General features: G+C 41.6%; 3 protein-coding genes across 8 annotated transcripts in view; 1 reads left to right on the top strand and 2 right to left on the bottom strand.

The window, feature by feature from the left end:
* The window catches only part of STAT4 (signal transducer and activator of transcription 4), a 36,774-nt gene extending 19,962 nt beyond the window's left edge, over positions 1-16,812 (bottom strand). The window contains exons 1-8 of one of the 5 annotated variants that reach the window (XM_081023998.1): positions 16,668-16,812; positions 13,220-13,348; positions 12,046-12,190; positions 8,114-8,212; positions 7,306-7,398; positions 6,377-6,455; positions 4,438-4,523; positions 2,450-2,601 (exon numbers count right to left, since the gene is read on the bottom strand). In XM_081023998.1, the coding sequence (XP_080880124.1) occupies positions 2,450-2,601; positions 4,438-4,523; positions 6,377-6,455; positions 7,306-7,398; positions 8,114-8,212; positions 12,046-12,190; positions 13,220-13,347 (782 nt within the window). In that variant the 5' untranslated portion in view covers position 13,348; positions 16,668-16,812. The other 4 variants (XM_081023999.1, XM_081023997.1, XM_081023996.1 and 1 more) reach the window with 4 other exon arrangements.
* LOC308463322 (uncharacterized protein) lies at positions 2-2,175 on the bottom strand (the record flags this gene model as incomplete). The annotated part of the gene is made up of 3 exons (XM_080981588.1): positions 1,605-2,175; positions 997-1,271; positions 2-217 (listed from the first exon to the last, which is right to left on the bottom strand). Exons 1-3 carry the CDS (start codon positions 1,798-1,800, stop codon positions 2-4), a joined length of 687 nt encoding a protein of 228 aa, XP_080837714.1. The 5' UTR covers positions 1,801-2,175.
* Positions 16,813-19,597: 2,785 nt separating the features above from the next.
* MYO1B (myosin IB) overlaps positions 19,598-23,671 on the top strand; it is a 158,769-nt gene continuing 154,695 nt past the window's right edge. For both annotated transcript variants that reach the window (XM_081023491.1, XM_081023490.1), the window contains exons 1-2: positions 19,598-19,741; positions 23,449-23,562. The gene's annotated coding sequence lies outside the window, so the exon portion shown is untranslated. The remainder of the gene's footprint in view (positions 19,742-23,448; positions 23,563-23,671) is intronic.

Raw genomic sequence — 23,671 nt, 5'->3', positions numbered from 1 at the left:
CTTATTTTTGTATTTTGTCTTTGGCAAGTTCTATATAATTGCATACGGTGAGCTGTGTTCTTATCTCTCTGTATTCCTTTGTGATGTGTCCCATTGCAGCAGACGGTGAGAGCTCAGGTATAGAAGATGGGGGAAAGGCACAGAAAACAGATAAATGGGTTGACAATTCAACTAGGGTGCGGTGAAACAAGAGGGAGGAGAAAATCTCTGTTGTCTCCTGTTTCCAGAACCAACAAAAGAAATCCAAAAGCAGCTATCTTTCTCAGGATAAAGTGCACAGTGCCAATGGCTGGGGTGGGATATACTCTCTATCTTTCGATGGAGGTTTTGCAACTGGCTACAATAATAATAATAATAATAATAATAATAATAATAATAATTTATTATTTATACCCCGCCCATCTGGCTGGGTTTCCCCAGCCACTCTGGGCGGCTTCCAAAAGAATATTAAAATACTGTGATACATCAAACATTAAAAGCTTCCCTAAACAGGGCTGCCTTCAGATGTCTTCTAAAAGTCTGGTAGTTGTTGTTCTCTTTGACATCTGGTGGGAGGGCGTTCCACAGGGAGGGTGCCACTACCGAGAAGGCCCTCTGCCTGGTTCCCTGTAACTTGGCTTCTCGCAGTGAGGGAACCGCCAGAAGGCCCTCGGTGCTGGACCTCAGTGTCCGGGTAGAACAATGGGGGTGGAGACACTCCTTCAGGTATACTGGACCGAGGCCATTTAGGGCTTTAAAGGTCAGCACCAACACTTTGAATTGTGCTCGGAAACGTACTGGGAGCCAATGTAGGTCTTTCAAGACCGGTGTTATATGGTCTCAGCGGCCGCTCCCAGTCACCAGTCTGGATTTGGTCTGGATTAGTTGTAGTTTCCGGGTCACCTTCAAAGGTAGCCCCATGTACAGCGCATTGCAGTAGTCCAAGCGGGAGATAACCAGAGCATGCACCACTTTGGCGAGGCAGTCCGCGGGCAGATAGGGTCTCAGCCTACGTACCAGATGGAGCTGGTACACAGCTGCCCTGGACACGGATTTAACCTGTGCCTCCATGGACAGCTGCGAGTCCAAAATGACTCCCAGGCTGCGCACCTGGTCCTTCAGGGGCACAGTTACCCCATTCAGGACCAGGGAATCCTCCACACCTGCCCGCCTCCTGTCCCCCAGAAACAGTACTTCTGTCTTGTCAGGATTCAATCTCAATCTGTTTGCCGCCATCCATCCTCCAACCGCCTCCAGACACTCACACAGGACCGTCACCGCCTTCACTGGTTCTGATTTGAAAGAGAGGTAGAGCTGGGTATCATCCGCATACTGATGAACACCCAGCCCAAACCCCCTGATGATCTCTCCCAGCGGCTGCATGTAGATGTTGAAAAGCATGGAGGAGAGGACAGAACCCTGAGGCACCCCATAAGTGAGAGCCCAGGGGTCTGAACACTCATCCCCCACCACCACTTTCTGAACATGGCCCAGGAGGAAGGAGCGGAACCACTGTATGACAGTGCCCCCAGCTCCCAGCCCCTCAAGACGGTCCAGAAGGATGTTATGGTCGATGGTATCAAACGCCGCTGAGAGATCCAGCAGAACTAGGAAACAGCTCTCACCTTTGTCCCTAGCCCGCCGGAGATCATCAACCAGTGCGACCAAGGCAGTTTCAGTCCCGTGATGAGGCCTGAATCCTGACTGGAAGGGATCCAAATGGTCCGCTTCTTCCAGGCGTGCCTGGAGTTGTTCAGCAACCACTCGCTCAATCACCTTGCCCAAGAATGGAAGATTTGAGACTGGGCGATAGTTGGCCATCGTGGCCGCATCTAAAGATGGTTTTTTAAGAAGCGGTTTAATAACCGCCTCTTTCAGCGGGTCTGGGAAGGCTCCCTCACGGAGGGAAGCATTCACCACCCCACGAAGCCCATCGCCCAGCCCTTCCCGGCTAGCTTTTATAAGCCAGGATGGGCAAGGATCAAGGAGACAGGTGGTTGGTTTCACTCATCCAAGCAGCCTGTCCACATCCTCGGAGGTAACAGATTGGAATTGATCCCACGCAATTTGACTAGACAGGACTCTAGCACTCTCCCGCCCCGGCCCTGCTCCCACGGTGGCGTCTACCTCTTCCCGAATCTGAGCGACTTTATCTGCAAAAAACTTTGCAAAATCATTGCAGGAGATCATGTGGCCCGTACTACAACCCTAACAGTGATTCCCCAGCCACAGCCCCTCATTTCTTCCATTGCAGCAACCTTGTTTCAAAGGGCCCTTTTCAGAGCAGGTGATGCCTGCTGGAGTTATTTTCACTTCAGATGCATACATTCTTAGAAGCTGCATAAACTCTGTTAACCTCTAAGATTAAATTTGTATTGGGTATTCTGGGCTGGGGAGAAGCAGCAGAAGCAGCAGCACCACTTCCTGTCGCACTTCGCTCAGAAAATAGGAGTTACCGATAAAAGTTTACCAGTTTTGCAGCTGATCAAGCCCATTATGCAGAGGCCCTCCGATGCAAGCAATTTGTTGCCTTCTCTTCCAGTCCACTAATTCTTCTGTTAGCAAGTTATTCACCAAGGCTTCAGCTTCTTTGATTATTTGTGCCATTTTGCTGAGAACTTCCTAAAAGACACAGGATGTGTATCTCTCGTCCAAGCAAGGACCAAGAATGTTTATAAATGCAACTGTCCTTTATTGCTCTGGAATAGCCTTCACCAACTGGGGGGCCTCTAGATGTTTTGAGCTACAATTCCCACTAGCCACAGCCAGTATGGCTGCTCTGGAGCTCACCATCCATACAACCAGTGCTTTTTTCTGGGGGTAGGCAGGGGTACGCATACCCCTAAACATTTTGTGGATCTTTGTACTTTTGCCCATTTACTGTGTTTATTTTTCCAGATTTGAACTATAAAATGGTGATTTTCATGAGTCAAAATGAGAGTACCCCTAAACATTTTTTTAGAAAAAAAGCACTGCATACAACAATGCCTACTACAATAACAAATGCAAAGAGACAACCTATTTTTTCTACTCACAGCTCTGAGGCTCTCATCTTTGTAAGGATAATCAAAATCTGAACATCTTCCAGGATGTATATCAGACTTTTCTGTTTAGGAAAGCATTCAGGGCAACCTTCATAAAATAATTTCTTTCCAGCAATTTTGGACTAGAATTCCCATCAACCCCAGGCAACATACATGATGGGAGTTTAGACCAAAACAACTGGAGGGCAACAGATTGGCAAAGGGTGCTATATAATATGTCTGGACTAAATTCCACCTATGAACCACTTCGGCATACAAACTTCAGAAGCTCAAAAGGTCCCTAAAGTACTAACACTGGATCACAATTCCCCATGGAATACATATCAGTATTACTATCTACTTAGGAAAGGTAAGACATTTCGAAAGTGGGAGCTTCAGACCTTATTTTTCTGATTTTATCTTACAAAGTTAATTGTAGGAAAGTTTTAAACAATCATAGTGTTGTTGTTTTTTTAAAAAACCTTTCCCCCCCAACAATACTGATATTTAACATGTACATTCTTCAGGATTTCCACTATCCACTGGCCTAGAATTTCAAGAGATACAAGTGAATGTAAAGTTCACCAGATGTGAGCAACTTTGGCACTTAATAAAGCATGGTTTCTGGAGAATTCTCAGGTTGAAATCACTAGTTTTGCTGACATGTTCTCCAGCCGTCATGATAAGTTATATTTTAAAAATAATAATAATCCAGCTTTACTTCGATCGCCTGTCTTGCACTAGCTCACCTTGAAACTCACTATGCGGGAGCCTGCAAGGCATGAAATGATGGTACTCTATACTGATTTAAAACACACCATTCAACAGGTGCTATCAACAGTGATTCATTAAGGGATGGAGGTTCCTTCACCACTGCCCCTTTTGTTCCGACACCAAACCTATTCCTTGTGGAAGAAGAGAACAGCCCCTGCTTAAGAGAGAATTATTTTTGAATGTCATTCTAATAGTAGGATTGCATGCATGTGCCTCCTGACTCATCACTTTCTTCCACCCTAGTCTGTCTCGGAAGGTTGTTATAAGATGTTTGGATAGCCCCACGCATGCTACTCTGAGCTCTTTAGAGAAAGGGCAGGTCAGAAATGTAAGGGGAAATGCAAACTTAAGTCCTCTGACTTTCAAATATGTGGAACACCCTTCCGCAACCTTTGTGCCCTCCAATTGTTGCATTCCAAGTCCCATCATTCTCAGCTAACATAGCCAATGGTCAGGAATGGTGGGAGCTATAGTGCAAAACATCTGGGAGGCGGCAGACAGTACTCTCTCTGCAGTCATCAGACTCTCTCGAGCTCTTGGGAATTTCCTGCTGCTTAACCACATGAAGAACTCTGAAGCAAGCTGCCTCTACGTTTACATCAGCAGAATAGGGTGGCGTGCAAAAGAAAAACATACAAACGACGAAGACAATTTAGCAAACCTTTCTCTTGTAGTCTAAGGTATTGAGCATCTCCTGCAACAGCAGCATCTCTTGTTTCACAGCAATACTGTTTTTGTTGGTGTGTTCTAAAAGAAGATGCAAAATAGCATGTGTATGGCACAAGAAGAGTAAGCCTCTTAAACAGCATAGCCCAGCTAACACACACACACACACACACACACACTGCTAAAATCATGGTCTAGCCTTATGAGGAACAGCTATAGGTAGCTTCAGGCTGCAAGGAGGAGATAGGGAAGCTTCTGCCTCCATTTTATAATCTCTTAATGATGAAATTGCTGGAAAATTAAATACACATTTTTATCATTACGTAATTTCATTTATTAATGACTTCCTATGAAGCATTACACACACACACACACACACACACACACACTCTTTCAAATCCAGTACAGATCTCCGCTTAGAAGGCTTCTTCAAAAAGGAAGGTGTTCAACAGGCACCAAAAAGACAACAGAGACATGCCTGCCTGATATTCAACAGGAAGCAGTTCCAAAGTGCAAGTACCACCACTCTAAAGACCCAGTTCTGACATTGTATACAATGGCAGCGCACAGTGATCATTTAGGTATAGTACTTATAGTACTTATTATAAGCCCTATATGGTACATGCCAGCAAAATTAGTCATGACTGAGTCCAACTGAAAGCAATGGAATTTGTTGTAACTAAGTGCCGTTCCATTGTTTTCAACTGAACAGGCAGCATAATTTTGTACACGTGTCCACTGTATTCACTGGGATTTACTTCCAGGTAAGAGTCAAAGCATTGCAGCCTCAGTTGTGACCAAGTTTCGCAGGGTTAAGACTCCAGACATGAAGAGTACATGCAAGCTGCATTCTGACACACACCTGGGGATTCAGCAGGGAAGCTGTTACTTATGAGAGTTTGATGAAACCAGAGATATGTTCACACATTTCCTTTATCATGTCAATAGTGACCCACAAAGGTGCCTGCTTATAGCGGTTAAATATCACGCAAAGTGATGCAGTAGTGATCCGTTTGTGGTCAGGATCATCGTCATCATTTGAGGGAAGAGTCAATACATTATTACTCAGAAGACAGTATGACATTAGTAATCGACTAGCAAGAAGAAATGGCTTTTAAAGAGCCTGCATCTCTTGAAACTGATCAAACTCATGCTTATAATACGTAAACTTATCTGGCTTCCTGTATGGGTAATATTCTACATTTTGAAAGGATGCTGGACTTTGGTGGAGAACATTGCTTATGGAACCATATGCAGAACAACACACTTATGTAATGCTACATATAATCGGGGCAGGCTTTGGGTCTTTCAGATTTCAGTGGCGCCCTGGGTGAGGCCAAAATTCTCCCCCTCCCAACCTCTTGCATTCTGTTCTGTGTATTCACTATATCATAGTTGTGATGCCCTGCAGCAGTGTCCAGTGAGGGGAGGGGCCTGGCTGCACTACCTTAAATCCACCTTTGATGTGATAATAAGGCATTCGCTTTACAAAGCAAACATCCATTTTCACCTACACCAATCTTCAGCTTTGTAAAGGATTTTATTAGAAGGAATTCACAGCTCCCTTTTGAACAGCCAATCACAGTTTTTGATCAAGGTGCTGAGGGTTGTTTTACAGCAGCAGATTTAAAGACCTTATTCTACCATAAGCAGAATAAAGTTTTAGGCTTGTTTCTCATAACCATAGGAGTTGTGACCACGACAATCATGAAGGGACTCTGCACTTCTGAATTTGCCACTAAACTATTGGATACCTCATCACTGCTATACAGTAGTTACATAGGTTGGGTGTTTTCGTTGTTGCAAATATGCCATTTGTTGAGTTTTGGGATGTAACACAAGGCAAACTTAGGCATTAACAACAATAAACACAACATTTTAAAAGTGTTAATAACCTTCAAATTAATATGGTTTACACACATGGAAAAGCTTACCTATGCTCTGTATTGTTTTATACCTCAAGTCAAACTCCTCCTGCAGATCTTCTAAATATTTGACATCTTGTTCTGTCATCTGCTTTTTTCAATTAAAATTAAAATGATTTAATGGCAAACAGATCCATATGAATTCCCTATAGTATTCCCTGTGAATCTCTTGCTGCTGCCTTGCTCGCAGAGCAACTGGGTATGCCCTAAATGGGCAAAGTGAGCTGAACTATATTGTATGCTTATTGCTAGTCATGTCCATTAACTTCAATCTACTCTGAGTACGACTAGCATTGGATACATTGGCAGCAACATTTTATCTTATTAATAACTCAGATCAGTCAATTAAAAATATACTTTATCAACTAAAAAAGGTGCCCACACTAATGAGACTGAGGATTTCATTTATCTCTTTCTACATTTATATCTATCTGCACACCCACACATAGAGATAGAGTGCTGTCTGGCAAGTCTGAAGAGACACGAGGCTACCTGAGAACCACATCATACTGCCTTGGTTTCCAGGGTTTAAGAAAAGCAAGATATAAGCAACAGAACAAGGTGGTAGCATGTCAAAGAGCTAGAATAGACCACATGATGTCAGACAGGAGGTGGGGGGAATCACATTTTCGGAAGTTCCTTTATGTTACAAAATCCACACAGATAAAAAAACACCAGCATTACATGCAATGAGCTTTAGTAAAACTTTTTAGCCTTGATGTGCTAATTTTCTACTTGCATGCTGTATTTCTTAAATGGGGGAGCATTCAAAAGTGGTGTGCCTCAAATGTAGTGCAGCTCCATTCTACCACCTCATTCTGCTGCATGTGTAGGCTCAGCCTTGCTCTGTCTGTATAGCAAGTCCACAGAGATATATCTGCACCTTGAGGAAGATATGTTGGCATTTGGTACACATGTGGCAAACTGTAGTAACTTGCCTGTGCACTGTTCTTGACTGCAGACACCTTGTGTTCAACGTTTCTTTGCCTTTCCAAACCCAGGTTATTCTGTAGTGACTTTTCCAGAGGTCCCTAAAAAAAAAAAGAATTTTACAGATGAGTTCAGCAAAATGAGTTCTCTTGGCATAGAGACAAATTCAGTGACCAATAACTTTAAAAGAACTGATTTAGGACCTTATTTGTTAGCTTTCATGCCCCCCCCCCCAGTTACTTCTGATTTTAATGTTTTCATTCACATGAAATACCTTGCACAAGTCCCTTTTGTGGGGAAACAATAACACACAAAGCATGGAGATCCACATCTGTTCATGAAACTGGCATGGGTGTACAAGTAATCTACTCCCTAATTTCTCACATATTTATGTCTGATTTGAGACCTACTTTCTCATCCAACATCACAGTGTCGGCATCATCACTGAGATTCTTAAAGTTCCATTGAGTTCAGTGGTGATTACTTCCATGTATACTAATGCAGCATAGGTTATTGCAAATGCAATAACCTATGCTGCATTAGTATACATGGCAAGAGGAAGGGTAATAGTTCCTGTTGGGAGAACAGAAGTGCTACAAATACACGTGAGTTGCCTTGTTTTGACCTGTGAAATACTGGAGGGTATATACAACTTGACAGCAATCTTGGATTTGATGGGCAAGGACTGCACCCAGTGGCCATGATCCAGCCCCGAATTATATGTGCTGAAACCCTTTAAAATCAGTGTTCCGAATCTGCAGTGGATTTAGGCCTCCTTAAAGACAAACGTATATATCAAATTAAAAGCAGAGTTACCTGTACCGGCATGCTGGCTGAAGCCAATATTCTTCTTTCTTCTCTTAAACAGTTTGAAACAACCACTGCTATATGCATAGGACTACTCTGGTATTTTCCCTGAGAACAAGAGACAAAATAGCCCAGAAAATAGCATCAAAAATAGTCCAGGCCTAGTCCATATAGATCAAGAAGCACTGCTTTGCTGACAATAGTTTTGCACCCACTATGACCCTTAAGGATTTTTTGGCACGAGTTTCAGGGTTACTTTGGGTCCTAGATACTTCCACTCCAGAGATGTGCCTGGTTATTTGAAATCAATTAACATATATGAAGCTTAGTGTTACCGAGTAAGACTATTGGTCTAACTATCCCAGCACTGACTAGGAGTAGCCCTCGATATCTTGGACAAGGGTATTTTTAGCTCTGCTATCCAAGATACTGGAGATGCAGGAGGCTTGAACTAGGGCTGATATGAAAAGAATGCACTCTGCCACTGAGTTATGATCTCTTTTTAAAACCCAGCTTTAAACTTCAAACCTTTCTGGGCGGTGTGTACGTTTATATCACATATTAAAAAAATAACAATAGTGGTTGCTTTCAGGGGTTTTTTATATACAAAAAACCCACCCTCCATTGCTTAATTTTAACCGAAGTTAGTCATGACTAAATTATTAAATCTTGTGCTCAAACCACTTGATTTCAATTAGCTCCGATTCAGCTCAGGTTCTGCATAAGGAGAGCTGTTAATTTACTTTTTTTGACAGCTGCAGTACCTACGTTCCCTCTGCTTTATCTGCTGATAAGTATGTCAAACATGGACATTTATGTAATACAGTTGTACCTAGGAAGTCGAACAGAATCCGTTCCAGAACTCCGTTCGACTTCCAAAATGTCCAGAAACCAAAGTGCAGCTTCTGATTGGCTTCAGGAAGCTCCTGCAGCCAATTGGAAGCCGCGAAAGCCCCGTCGGACGTTAGGGTTCCAAAGAATGTTCACAAACCAGAACATTCACTTCCGGGTTTGCGGTGTTTGAGAGCTAAAACGTCCGAGTACCAAGGCATTCGGGATCCAAGGTACGACTGTACTGTTAAATATATACCTCTACATCTCGAAGATTATGTGTGCTCAGTATTAAATAGTTCAGAAGAACCCTTGGATCTGAATCACAAGTACTGATGCAGGTTAGAATTACAGCTCCATTGCAAAGAAATGGAGTGGGGGAAATGGGGTTGGTCTTTACCCACCCTGCCTGTGTGAGTATGGTAGGGTGGCTACGGGATGCTAAGGATGAGGGTTGTTGAATTGGTGTTCTTAAGTGATCTTGAGTAGGGGCTTTAACTGCCTATAAAGTAGTTGTTCATTTAGCACCAGTTGTATGCATTGCTCAGCTTTTACTAGTGTGCACCTAACTTGGGGATAGTATGGTGCCATTTAGGGTTCAGTCTCAGGTGGCAAAATGGCTAGAGCCAGCCCTATCACTGTTTGAGGCTAAAATGCAAGGAGAGTTTTCTTGAGTTCAGGTAATCATTATTGGAAGCCACTTATCTATGTTGAGAATTCTAAATCTAGGTCAGCAAGAGGAAATGCATTACAAAACCTCACATAGAAATGTAGTATTAGTTTTAAGCCACATGTGTTGTTTCCCGCCCCCCCTCCACCCACTTCCTCAGAAGCGCTGGTGTACATTTGCTGCCATGATGGTCTCAAAGAATTAAGAAACACCTATTAAATAAGGCAACAGGTTTCACTGGACTAACATCCAATAGACTTGTGCACAGAGTTCAAACTTCCAAGTCTCAAACAACACTTTCCACAATCTCCATTTGCTGCAGAATATTTCACACATAAAAATCTGGGATACATTTCAAGGTGTTATCACAATGTGGAATACAAATAAGATCTGCACTGGGCAACCTGACCACAAAGCTACACGTAACATGTAGTTATGTCTAATTTTCCACTCACTTTTTTGTTTTAAATGAAACGTAGCCATTGGAGGCTGGACCTCTGAGGACAGATGGGGTTATTAACTCTAGCTCTTCCAGATACCCCCTCTTGCAGTTACTGCCCACCCCAGAAAAGGAAGAACAGAGGTTCTCATATATCTTCTCTCTCTCTCTCTCTCTCTCTCTCTCTCTCTCTCTCTCTCTCCCCCCCCCCCCACACACAGGCAAAACACTCTGGTGTGATATGAGAGTGGGATGGGAAATTTAGTATAGTATGGGCAAGTGGGAGAGAGGTGCTGAACCTTTCATCTGTATGTGCTTCCCATGCCACACTACCTCCTCCAAGCAGTTTCTTCCCTTTTGGGGCTCAATGTCACTTGCACTAGCACTATTCAGGCTTATGATCCCACCAGCTCAAAATTACCTTCATGATGACTTCTTTTCCTTTCTATTTACAGTTGCCTGTATGGAGATTGCCTGATGTTGGAAAAGTGGCATTGGGCTTAACATTGATTCTGGATAAACCAGAGTATGGTCAATAGCACTGGCTGAGAAACTAACATGTCAGGTCAGAGGGGCAATGGGCAAATACAATCCCTATTCCTTTTATAACATATAGCAAAACTTTTATTGAATACATAAATTGTTCAACTGTGGCAGGAATCCACCCAACACATGGAAAAATGTGGCTTGATCTTTTAGAATACGTAATCAAATGAAACTTTATTACCAAAAAAATGACAAAAGTTTGTAATTTTTTCAGGACCAGTTATTTGTTCTTTACTGTTGTAACAACTGTTTTCTAAAAATGTATCTTCTGTACCATGAAAAAATAAATAAAAACATAACAAATATATAATAGAAGTAACCCTAACAGGAAAAAATTACCCACTGAATCATGAGCAAATGCACAGGTGGGGGCGGGGGGGGGGAGAGTCCAGCAACTCTCACAATCCCTCTGCTGTGTTTTAAATCCCACCCAATTTTGTAGGAGTTTGGCATGACTAGCCTTCTAACAACACATGAGATATGCTTTTATAATACCTAGTTTGACCAATAGTGCCTGTGAATCCCCAGGACTTTCCTTTAACATGTAAACATTTGTTTTTACCGGGAGGGTTAAATATGGGGTTGCTTTCAAAGTAGCAAGTCACCTGTAAATACCCACCCATACTCAGGTGGTAAAGTCCTATGTCATGTCAGGAAAAGTTCATTTAAATTGGCTTTCGGGCCTATCCTTTTTCACACAATGTTACAGAAGCAATTGCTGTCTCAGGCATGAAAAATGTTTTTCTTCATTGCCAATATCTGTTTTTAAAGCCACTGCAGGCCAAGCCATTGTGCTTCCCCATTCCTGACCCACCAAGTGAACAGCACAGACTAATTTGGAAAGAAACAGGTCACAACTTTATTGAATACAGATGAGAGAGGTTTGGCTTGGGCATGGGGCAATCATTTACTTGCAGTCCATCTGCTGGAAGTGATGCCATAGGTCAATCTGGCAGCAGGAGTTCCTAAGACTTACATCAAATAGGAGGACCCCCAGAGGGATCACCGTCTGGGGGAGTGCGACCAGCCCCCGTCTGGGCCTAAGGACATAGGCAACTTCAAATGTTTGGTGTAGAGTAGATGCATCTCACATATCACATCTAGTTTACAGAAGGTACTGGGAACGTTCCTCTAATAAGCAACCTCCGTCCTGCATCAGCACCAACAACTAGAAACAAGGGATGCACACTGCAATAGGAAATATTGGTCCCCCAGTTTGGTCACGTGGGTAAACAGGTAACTAAGAGCAGACTGAAGCCCCTGATTTTGGTGGACTGTAATGACCAAATACTTATAAGTGAATGCATTGCATCTATTTCCATAAATTGAGGCTGTGTGCAGATCTTCCTGGCTTGAAACCTAATAAAAATTATGGTAGTTCATTGCTCATGAAACAGACTGCTTCATGATTCCTCTTTAGCCTCAAGGTGTTGTGTGTGAAGGCAATAGACTCACCTGAAGAACTTTCCTGATTCTCTTTAGATTGTGTATCAAGAGGAGATTCTTCTCTTGGGAAACACGGTCAAAATGTTCGTCCAGCTTTATTAGTAAGTTCTGCAAGAGGATGGCTGCCATAGGTTCATTGTTATATGCAGATTCCCTGTGTAACGCAAAATTTATATGAATAAAACACATACATGAAAAACCGAAACAAAAAAGTAATGGTTAAAGCCTTCAAATTCTTTGTTCAAGAAAAGTATTAGGCCCTAGAATGGGTGTCTGGAATCATCAGCTTCATGCATGTTCTTATTTGTTTTAAGACTGAAGTCCTAAGCATGTTCAGAGGAAAGTCCCATTAAACCCCAGTAAATATTTCAGTAGGCTGAAGAACTAGTATGTTCAACCATGGTTGGATAACATTACATGCAAAACTGGGCTACTGACTGCTTAGAAAAGGCTTGCTTACAAATTCAGATTGTTCCTATCATAATGCATCATCTCCCACAGGCTTAGCTCATAAAAAATAGAACTGCAAGGGTACACCAGTATTTTGGAAAGAGCTAATACTATGCTAGGAAGATTATTGTTCCTTTCCTTTTAAAATATTACTAAGTTTTCATTGGGCAGCTTGTAAAATAACTAACAAAATGTATTTATTCCTATAGACCCTTTAATAGCAAAGGGAATAATTGTAATAGCTTTATGTAAGCAATATGTACAGCTACAGTATATTGTACGTTACTTAGAAATATGATTATTGTGTTAATGTACACATAGTATATATTGTATAGCATACATGTATCCTTCGTATCATATCAATTTTTCATGTCCATTACACATCACACTTAATATTTGTTATTACAGTTACTGTTTCTTGATTTTGATAGTTTCTTAAGTTGCCACATTTGTTTTCTGTTTATTTCTGGTCAATACTTTCATCAAAAATAAACAGAGAACAAATGTGGTAAGTGGCACAAAGTTGCTTTATATTAAAGGCAATATTTTATCAGAATAATAAAAAGTTCTCTATATATTCCTAAGGATAGGCTTTTTATTTGAATTTATATCTGCACACAGTAATAACTATGCACCCAATATCCTGCCTGTACATAAAAGTTTCCTAAAATTCAAGCTTTATAAGAGATATATATTTTTTTTTTAAATGTAGACAAAGAACATTTGATCTTACCAGTCCTGGTTTTCAATCCATTGTGCTAGCAGATGTCGGACTTCCATGGGAAATTTGTCATCATAAATCTGGTCTATCTGCTCCAAGAATTTTGCTTCTAGCTGCTGGACTTGATTCCACTGAGACATACTACAAAGAATAATGCTTGTTTTGATGAGATATTAAACATTATCGTGCAGGAGTGTATAAGAACATATACAGAACCCACCAAATTGGGCCAATGACCCGTCTAGTCCAGCATCCCATTCTCACAGTGGCCGCCCAGAAGCCTATGAGAAGACTTCAAGTAGGACATTGAGTGCAAGAGAACTCTGCCCAACTTCAGTTTCCAGAAACTGGTACTAAGGCATATTCTCTTTGATAGTGGAGGTAGAATATATATGATATTCTTTCCTCCAGATTGCACTTGCTGCTTCAAGGTGAATAACCTTTTGCAAAATGATCACACATTTGTAGTATGCAGCCTGCACAAATTTTGCCCAGGTTTTACTTTTATTTTGAAAATAAACATTTTTCTTTTCAAATACCGAATTGCTTTTATTTTACATAATAATAAACATGCATAGGATGTATAATATATTTGACATGTTCGAAATCAGAACTATTCAGGATTTATAGTTGTCAGAATACTGTATACTGCTTTACCATTCACTTTGTGTTGTTTGGGAGATGCATTTTGATAGATCTCCTTGATATTCGGTGGCCTTTCAATGATGGTTGCTTGTTTTCACACTATGAGTGTGATGGGTGTAACTTACATTGGGGCATAACTTGTGTTGTCGTTTCCAAAGAAGAGTAACAAATTCCTTTACATCTGCTCAATCACTCTTCAGTAACTACAGCTGGACAATGTTATGAACAGTGCTTTTAAAATAACTTTACTTATTCTTAGATGTTTGAGAAGCAGAAAGTATTACCTTCTGTGTGGGCTGGGAACACAAACTTTGGGGGATATTCAACTTTGAAAGGCACAGCAGAGTTTATGTATTTATTTATAGATTTGGGAAACTAGTAGGTATTTGACTCTTATCACCAAACAAGATGTAAAAGTCCACTTATGCGAAGAAACAAATAAATGAAGATGAATGCCCCACAATACCAACCAAGTATTAAAATTGAGTCTGCGCATAGAGGGTTTTTGCAAAGGAAATATGATTCTACAGCTTCTTGTTTCAATTCTTCTTTGGAAAAAAAAATATATATTTGAGCAACTCAGTGTTGCGCTACTCCCAGGTTAAGTGCCCCCTCATCTACACTGGAAAATACAGGTATAGCGCATTTACAAATGAGTCAGTTGCCTTTGACAATGATGAATAATAAACCCCCACCCCTGGCAAATGCTGACTTGCTTGTTTTCTGTTAAACCCAGGCAATGGAAAAACACAAGCAATTTCTATGTCATCAAAAACCATTTGGTTTCAAAAGAGGAAACTTGCTCCCAATGAGGAGAGTGGTGAAAAGAAAGTTGAAAAACAAAGTCAAGAGGACCAAATCACTCCAAATGCTTGGGAGATATTTAAAAACACAATAATAGAAACTAGAGTTTCAACTAGTCAACTGCAGCTTATATTGGAGATGGGACACGGGTGGTGCTGTGGTCTAAATCACTGAGCCTCTTGGGCTTGCTGATTGGAAGGTCGGCGGTTCGAATCCCCGTGACGGGGTGAGTACCCGTTGCTCTGCTCCAGCTCCTGCCAATCTAGCAGTTTGAAAGCACGCCAGTGCAAGTAGATAAATAGGTACTGCTGTGGCGGGAAGATAAATGGCGTTTCTGTGCACTGTGGTTTCTGTCACGATGTTGCGTTGTGCCATAAACAGTTTAGTCATGCTGGCCACATGACTCAGAAAGCTGTCTGTGGACAAATGCTGGCTCCCTTGGCCTGAAGTGAGAAGAGTGCCGCACCCCATAGTAGCCTTTTACTGGACTTAACTGTACAGTCATACCTCGGGTTACAGATGCTTCAGGTTGCGTTTTTTTGGGTTACGGATGCGCCGAAACCGGAAGTACCGGAACTGGTTACTTCTGGGTTTTGGTGGTCGCGCATGCGCCGAAGCACTAAAATCACACTTTGCACATGCGCAGAAGTGCCGAATTGCAACCCGCACGTGCGCAGACACACCGCTGCGTGTTGCAAACGTGCATCCCGCACGGATCACGTTCGCAACCCGAGCGTCCACTGTATAGGGGTCCTTTACCTTTCTATATATATTGCAGATGCATCATGAGAGCAAAAAGATGCCAGCATAGTGCAAGCAGACAGTAAGCAATGCTAAAAAAGAATTTGAGGAGCAAATACTCTCTAATTTTTTTCCTTGGTTTTATGTATTTTCCTTTACTTTTGTATTTTCTTTTGTTGTAAATATGTATGTTTTCTAATTTGTACTTAATAAAAATATTTTAAAAAAAGAATTTGAGGAGCACGTTGCTGATGACATTAAGTTTTTTAAATATATTAGTAGTAGAAACCATCTAGGCAGGCGTTTCGATGACAAAGGAATCAAAGGTGTGCTAAAGGAGGATAAGGAGTTTGTGGAGAAACTGAATTCTTTGCAACTCTCTTTAGAAAAGAATATGTAGGGCAGAAGGGGAATCTGAGGATTATGTTCCTGCCCTGATTGACAAAAGAAATAATGAGAAATCACCCAATCTGGATGGCAACCACGCAACAGTTTTCAAAGTTGTGGAATTGCTTATATTTTAGCAAAATATGTAACTTGTTCTTCAGATCTGCCTCCATACATGAGGACTGGAAAGTAGCCAATGTAACACCTTAAAAACAAAAACGTAACCAATGGGGGATCCTGGAAATTACAATTAATATCTTGCTGGGATGGGGAAACTGGTGGAAAGTATTGTTAAGGATAAAATTATCAAGCATATACAAGCTTGCTGAAGCACAGCTTCTGCAAGGGCAAGTCCTGTTCACAGGTGATATCCTGTTGATATATATTTTGGACTTTCTAAAAGCTTCTGAAATGGTACCTCATACAAGTAAGCTTAGAGGTAATGGAATAAGAGGCAAGGTCCTCTTGTGGATTAGTTAAGTAGAAGGAAGAAGAGGGTAGGAATAAAAGGGGCAGTTTTCCAGCTTACTTGGGACAGCCTCCCTCCCAAATACTTCCCTCAAGTCGGCCAGCCATAACTACAATTCCCACCTTCACACGAACTACAGTTCCCTGGAGGCGGGTGAGGAGGGGGGGGGGAGGGAAAGAAATAACATGCTTTAACGGTGTTAAAATTAAATAATAAAACGTGGCGGAGGATGGGGGGGCACATGCCGCTCCGCCTCAGGCAAAAAAAAAGAAAGAAAAAGGGGGAGAAAAAGCGAAGTTCTGAGGTGAATTTTGCCCCAGGGGAGGCGGGTGCCGCTCGCTTCTCGGCGTCTTCCCGCCTTCCTCTCCCGGCTCCCCCTCCCCCTTTTCTTCCTCGCGCGCCTTCTTGACTCACCTGCCTGAGGGGCTGCGGAAGCCGAGAGAAGAGGGGCTTCGAGGCGGCGGCGGCGCCTGGCGAGAGAGCGAGAGCGAGAAGGGGCGTCCAGGGGGTGGCTGGGCGGGCTCTCAGGGCTGCTGGGCGCCAGGGGAGCGGACGGGACGGGGTGGGTGGTGTGTGTTTGTGTAAAAGAAATAAAAAATGCGGTCGGAAAAACGGGGAGTTCCCTGTCAGCCGCGGAGCCTCTGCTGAGGCCGAAGTGTTCTCGGTTGAGGATGAGCTTCTCTTCAGTCAGTCTCTCTCTCTCTCTTTTCTCCTTCCGCTCTGTTCTCTGTCACAGAATATTCAGCCATAGAATACTATTATTATTATTATTATTGATTCTCTTCAGTCTCTCTCTCTCTTTTCTCCTTCCGCTCTGTTCTCTGTCACAGAATATTCAGCCATAGAATACTACTACTACTACTACTACTACTACTATTATTTCTCTCTCTTTTCTCCTTTCTGCTCTGTTCTCTGTCACAGAATATTCAGCCACAGAATACCATTATTATTATTATTATTATTGTTATTATTATCATCTCTCTTTTCTCCTTCCGTTTTGTTCTCTGTCACAGAATATTCAGCTATAGAATATTATTATTAGCTCTCTTTTCTCCTTCCGCTCTGTTCTGTCACAGAATACTCAGCCACAGAATACCATTATTATTATTATTATTATTATTATTATTATTATTATTATCTCTCTTTTCTCCTTTCTGCTCTGTTCTCTGTCATAGAATATTCAGCCATAGAATACCATTATTATGTTGTTGTTGTTGTTGTTGTTTTTGTTTTTGTTTTTGTTTTTGTTGTTGTTTCTCTTCAGCCTCTCTTTCTCTTTTCTCCTTTCCACTCTGTTCTCTGTCAAAGAATATTCAGCCACAGAATACCATTATTATTATTTGGATTCATATACCGCCCTATGCCCAGAGGTCTCAGGGCGGTTCACAGAACGTAAAACCCAAATAGAAAACCACAAAAACCACGTAATCAAAATAAAACAACAACCCAATCACCCCCACCCTTCAAAAAGCACATTAATATATTTGTGCCCCCTGTCCCTCCAAATCAGCTGTCCCTCCAAATCAATAAAAACCAATAAAAAAAATACTAAACACAGGTTTTGCCTCCCTCACGCAGACATTATAATTAATTAATTAAATTGGTTTACCGCCCTATACCTGGAGGTCTCAGGGCCGCTCACAGAACACAAAATCAATATATAAAACCACAAAATAAAAATAAAAAACAACCACCACCCAGTAACCCCCCCCCCCAAAAAAACACCACATTATTTTATTTGTGCCCTGCCATTTCCCCTGAAAGGGGCATGGGGGGGGGCAACTGCCCCTCCAAATCAATAAAAAAACCTAATGGAGCTTTTGCCCCTCCTAACATTATAATCAATCAATTAATTAAATTGGTCTACCGTCCTATACCTGCAGGTCTCAGGGCGGTTCGCAGGATAAAAGCACAATACAGAAACCTCAAAATAAAAACCTAAACAACCCAATAACCCTCCCCCACATTTTAAAAGGACATTGGATGACAACCAGCCAAAGAGCACCACTCCGATTCCTGAAGAACAAATAATAATAATTATTATAATAATTTTTATTTATACCCCGCCCTCCCCAGCCAAGGCCGGGCTCAGGGCGGCTAACAAGCAATAATAAAAACAAGTTGAATGATTACAACTTAAAAACAAAATTAAAATACAACATTAAAATATTGAAACATTAAAATATTAAAATGTAGCCTCATCGCAGGAGGACAAAGGAAAAGAAAAAAGAAAGAAAGAGAGGGAGGGAGGGATTCAAATTGGCTCTAAGCCAAAGGCCAGGCGGAACAACTCTGTCTTACAGGCCCTGCGGAAAGAAATCAGATCCTGCAGGGCCCTGGTCTCATGAGGCAGAGCGTTCCACCAGGCCGGAGCCAGAGTTGAAAAGGCCCTGCCTCTGGTTGAAGCCAATCTAACTTCCTTAGGGCCTGGGACCACTAGGGTGTTGCTATTTATGGACCTTGAGGCTCTCCGTGGGGCATACCGGGAGAGGCGGTCCCGTAGGTACGAGGGTCCTAGGCCGTGAAGGGCTTTAAAGGTCAAAGGCAGCACCTTAAATCTGACCCTGTACTCCACCGGGAGCCAGTGCAGCTTGAAAAGCACTGGATAAATATGCTCCCATGGCAGAGACCCCGTGAGGAGCCTCGCTGTAGCATTCTGCACTCGCCGGAGTTTCTGGGACAGCTTCAAGGGCAGCCCCGCGTAGAGCGAATTACAGTAGTCAAGCCTGGAGGTGACCGTTGCATGGATCACTGTGAAATCACAAAGATCACAAAGAAAGTGGGATGGAGAAAGCGATCTCAAAAATGTATAGGGAATGCTCTCGAACCCTGTATTCATGAGGGTTACGTAAAATGCTTAATGTGTAGAATGCTGTTGAGTGTTGAAATTACTTTACATTCATTACCTAGCTGCAATCCTTACAACAGCCCCATATTATTCTCCCCTCTATTGCAGACAGGGTGGGAAGCCTGCGGCTTGCTTAAGGCCCCCTAGTGATTTCATGGCAAACTCATTTGACCAGAGGCTTTTGTGGAAATAGCTTAGCCACTATGCGACACCAGCTCTGATCAGAAATCGCATAGACTGCATATTTCCACAACACAATGTGGTGCAATTCCAGGAAGGGTGCCAGGCAAAGGCAGATATTTTTCTTCCAAAGATACACGTGGGTAGGATGTGCTGGGTATGCAGACTGGAGAGAAACGTGTTGAATTATCCATAAAGGGGATGCTATCCAGTAAAGTCACCCAACCTTGATAAATCAGCTTTGCAGATAAGTCCATAAAAGTAACAACAACAAAAAATGTTTTCTAGCTTGCCAGACCACAGAAACCTACGTTAATCATCTGTGGAACATTGACAGCCTAAAAAAAAGGGTGGGGAAATTTGGAGAAAGAGAGAGAGAGAATGAACTGGCTTTGTTGTTTCTATAGGTTTTTCTGCCTGGTTGCTTGGAGGCAATTCTTACTGTGCCACAGATGACTAGGTAAGGGGCACTTTCAAAGGCTTGTCAACACGTGATCTTGATAGTAAAAGTTATGTTCAACACAGACATGCAGGGTCAATCCAAAATGCTGCACTGGAAAAGGGTCACAGGGGTCAGCAAACTTTTTCAGCTGGGGGCCGGTCCACCGTCCCTCAGACCTTGTGGGGGGCCGGACTATATTTTTTTTGGGGGGGGGGGAATGAACGAATTCCTGTGCCCCACAAATAACCCAGAGATGCATTTTACATAAAAGCACACATTCTACTCATGTAAAAACACGCTGATTCCCGGACCATCTGTGGGCCGGATTTAGAAGGTGTTTGGGCTGGATCCAGCCCCCGGGCCTTAGTGTGCCTACCCATGGACTACAGCATGGTGCTAGCTGCAAATTTACAAGCATGGCTGTGACCAGAGCCGGTCCAAGACATTTTGGCACAGGCAAACCACAAAATGGCTCCTCCCTTGCCATCAGGGAAGAAGGGGTAAATGAAGATCTACATCAGGAGCAAAAGAGGTATAAAGATCTACATCAGGATCTGCTGCCGCTGTGGATCCTGTCACCTGAGGCAGTCACCTCACCTTGCTTCATGTGTGGGCTGGCCCTGGCTATGACTGTAGGAATTATAGGAACCTTCTTATCGCTTCAGCCATCTTGACACATCCCTCTCAGACCTAAACTTGAGCCACACAGAGAATCATAGAACTATAGAATCATGTATTTTTATTTTAAATAATTTTTATTAAATTTTCCATTTTAACAATTCAATCCAATCACATTAAATATTCAAAATTATACAAATACATATCATATATTCCAAATATTCTGCCAAATTATAAACTTTTATTGGGGCTTCCCATGCTTCAAGTTCAGTGGGGCTCTGATCATCTTATATCTCTACTGCCTTGAGTTTCCAATAATTCCTTTAATTCTTCCTGTTATTGTTGCCTTTCTTACAGAATAATGTAATTGTAGAGTTGGAAGGGACCTCAAGGGTAATCTAGTTCACCCCCCCATTGCTATAATATTACCAAGGTTGTGACAGCAGTGGTTCTGTTGTCTGTGGTGTTTGTCTTTATTCAATCAAATATCAAGTGGTTGAACGATATCCTCTGCTGGCTGTCTAGTACATGACCAGCTCTATACAGGATTCTGAAGCCTCTTATCATGTACATCATGATCCTGACATCTAATATCACTTCAAAACCTTTCCTGGGACTTTTGTGCCACAAACTCCGAATTTTGTGCTGCTGTCCATGAGTGTGTATTGATGTATCCAATCAAAGTTCCTGGTTTATACCTCCAACAAACCATGATTGCCACATTCCCTCCAAACCAACAGTAAAGTATTGTGTGTTTTAAGACACAAAGCTTTGCCATAGGTTATGAGAAGATACAATATATGGGGGTTCATACTTCAGCCTTGCTATATATATCCATTGTCTCTGTCCACATACATGTACTTAAAAAAAGGATCTAAAAATTAACTGTTACAAGTTATCATAAAATATATTTGGTATGTAAAAATGATTTTATGGAATCTAATGAGAATGGAAATCTCTCTCCCTCTCTCTCTCTCTCTCCCCAAAGCAAAAGAATCCAAACACCTACAGAGTATATTGACAAAAGATCAGTGATATGAACAGATATAGCTCACAAAGTATCAAAGAACCCAAATGTGTTTTGACCTTGGGCTTCCTCTGCTCTGTGTAGATAAGAAATGTTTGGCATAAAAACAAAATCTTATATATATATAAATACAAAAGACATAGTTTAAAATATTGCTACATGCTGTATTTGAAAAAACGAATTGAAAGTTAAGTAAAAATATCAACTATATTTTTGAAAAACACCTTTTGAGGCTATAAATAATAATAACTTACCTAGTCCTTGAGTGCCACACACATATCTTTGAATGTATTGTCCTGTTAAGTGGGCTCTCAGAGAATACAAGTTGCCCTTCAAATCTCTCTGTATGCATCTGATAAAATAGGTTTTTGCTTACAAAGTTCCTACTACCATAAGTTGTTTATGCTTGAATGTATCACAGGCCTCTTTGCCATTGCATTTTATTATTGTTGCAACAAACTAATGTGGCTACTTTTCTGGACTGCTTATCTAGAGATAAATGAATGCCATATCTTACTATATATCATGCATAAATATTAGGAACTTAAAGCAAACAAAGCTATGGCCCAAAGGTCAATAGAATACACAGTTATTAACAAATAGTCATATGTAGGTTCACAACAATAAGATACAAAAACAGTATGTGGTTCCATATCTAAAATTTCAGGCTGCTGACAAAATATTTTCCAATAATAACTGTACCACTGAAATGAAATAAAAAGATATGGTTGCACAAAAGAATGGCAACCCGTTGATGATAACTGCGCCACCCAGATGTTCTTTGGGAAAAACGAAAGTTGAGTTTAAGCTTATAAAGGCTTTTTCAGTGGTGTATACAAAAAAATGTTTGTATCAGTCTAATGTGATTTTAGTGATATTTAAATTAAATGTTTTATCGTTGTCATTTATCGTTGTCACCCTGGGATCCTTCTGGGTGATGGGCAGTTTATAAATGTAAATAATAATTTCACATTAATAAAACAAATTGACATGAAGTGTGTATTCAAATGGCTATTTTGTGACCAGATGTGCACATTTTAAATATGAATTTTATATACAGTCGTACCTAAACCCAGAAGTGAGTGTTTCGGTTTGCGAACGTTATTTGGAACCCGAACATCCAACGTGGCTTCTGCGGCTTCTGTTTGGCTGCAGGAGCTTCCTGCAGTCAGTCAGAAGCTGCGCTTTGGTTTCTGAACGTTTTGGAAGTCAAACAGACTTCTGGAATGGATAATGTTTAACTTCCAAGGTACGACTGTGTGTGTGTATATACATATCTCAAATTAATGTAGAAAAGAATTTGAATGGACTTATTAATGAGCATATAACACTGGCTAGAAATAAAATATCCACCCACCTCTACTTCTGATTGATTAAACACCCCCCCACCTGTTCAAATTGAGATTGCTGTGAATACAAACTACCAGCAGAGGTCTCATAGCACCATTATTCCACACTGACGCCAATGGCATTCTTAAGGACTGCACCATTTCAGACTGAAAGACAGTTGAAACTGCTTTGTGAACGCTGTGTTGTTTAAAGAATTAAAAAATCCCGGTGAGTGGAAAAGTAACATGTCAATGAGAAATATGCTAGCCCTTTTATTACAGGTTTACAGTTGTGTGGAAAAGGCTTTTTGTTGTTGAATATATATCTACGGCGAAGCATTAGAAACTGCTATCCCCCAACCTCCACCTTTGGTCTAAATTAGCAGGTTCATTCTACTCTCTCAGAACTGCGCCATCTCCCACTTCTGCTGCCTGCATACATCAGTTCTTGCATTACTCAAAGTAGTGCAGGTGCCGCTTCCCTCAGGTGTTGCTGTGCTAACATGTGAAAGCTTGGCAACACCTGGTGCATGGTTACAACTGTGGTGGTGCTTGCCATTCATTTTAAGCGATCCACTGGGAAAGGCCCACATTCTTGCTCTTTGCCATGAGCTGCTGCACTTGTGCTACTGTGGTGAGATGGGATGAAGTGAAAGAAAGGCTGCTCGCTTGTCACTTCAGCAACATATATAGACTCTGATAGCCAATGTGAAATGTTTCACCTGCTGATTTTCTGCTCATTTTCTGCACAGGTGTTTAAGGTACAGAAGCCTTCAAGGAAAAGAAAGCTGACAGCCCCAGATCAAGGCTTCTGAAGCTGATGAAGTCAGTGATGGCAGCACACCCTTGAAATTAATTGACTACTTGTTTAATCACTCACCTGGCTGATATTATGAAATGTCTTAACACTATCTATACTCAGGCATGTAAGCTCTGTTTGTCTTCACGTCTTCACCTTGGGTTTCACAAGATATC

This window comes from Podarcis pityusensis, assembly GCF_964106645.2.
Source record: "Podarcis pityusensis genome assembly, chromosome: 1".
Taxonomy (NCBI): domain Eukaryota; kingdom Metazoa; phylum Chordata; class Lepidosauria; order Squamata; family Lacertidae; genus Podarcis; species Podarcis pityusensis.
The sequence above is the reverse complement of the archived record's forward strand: the minus strand, read 5'-3'. Positions and strand labels throughout refer to the sequence as shown.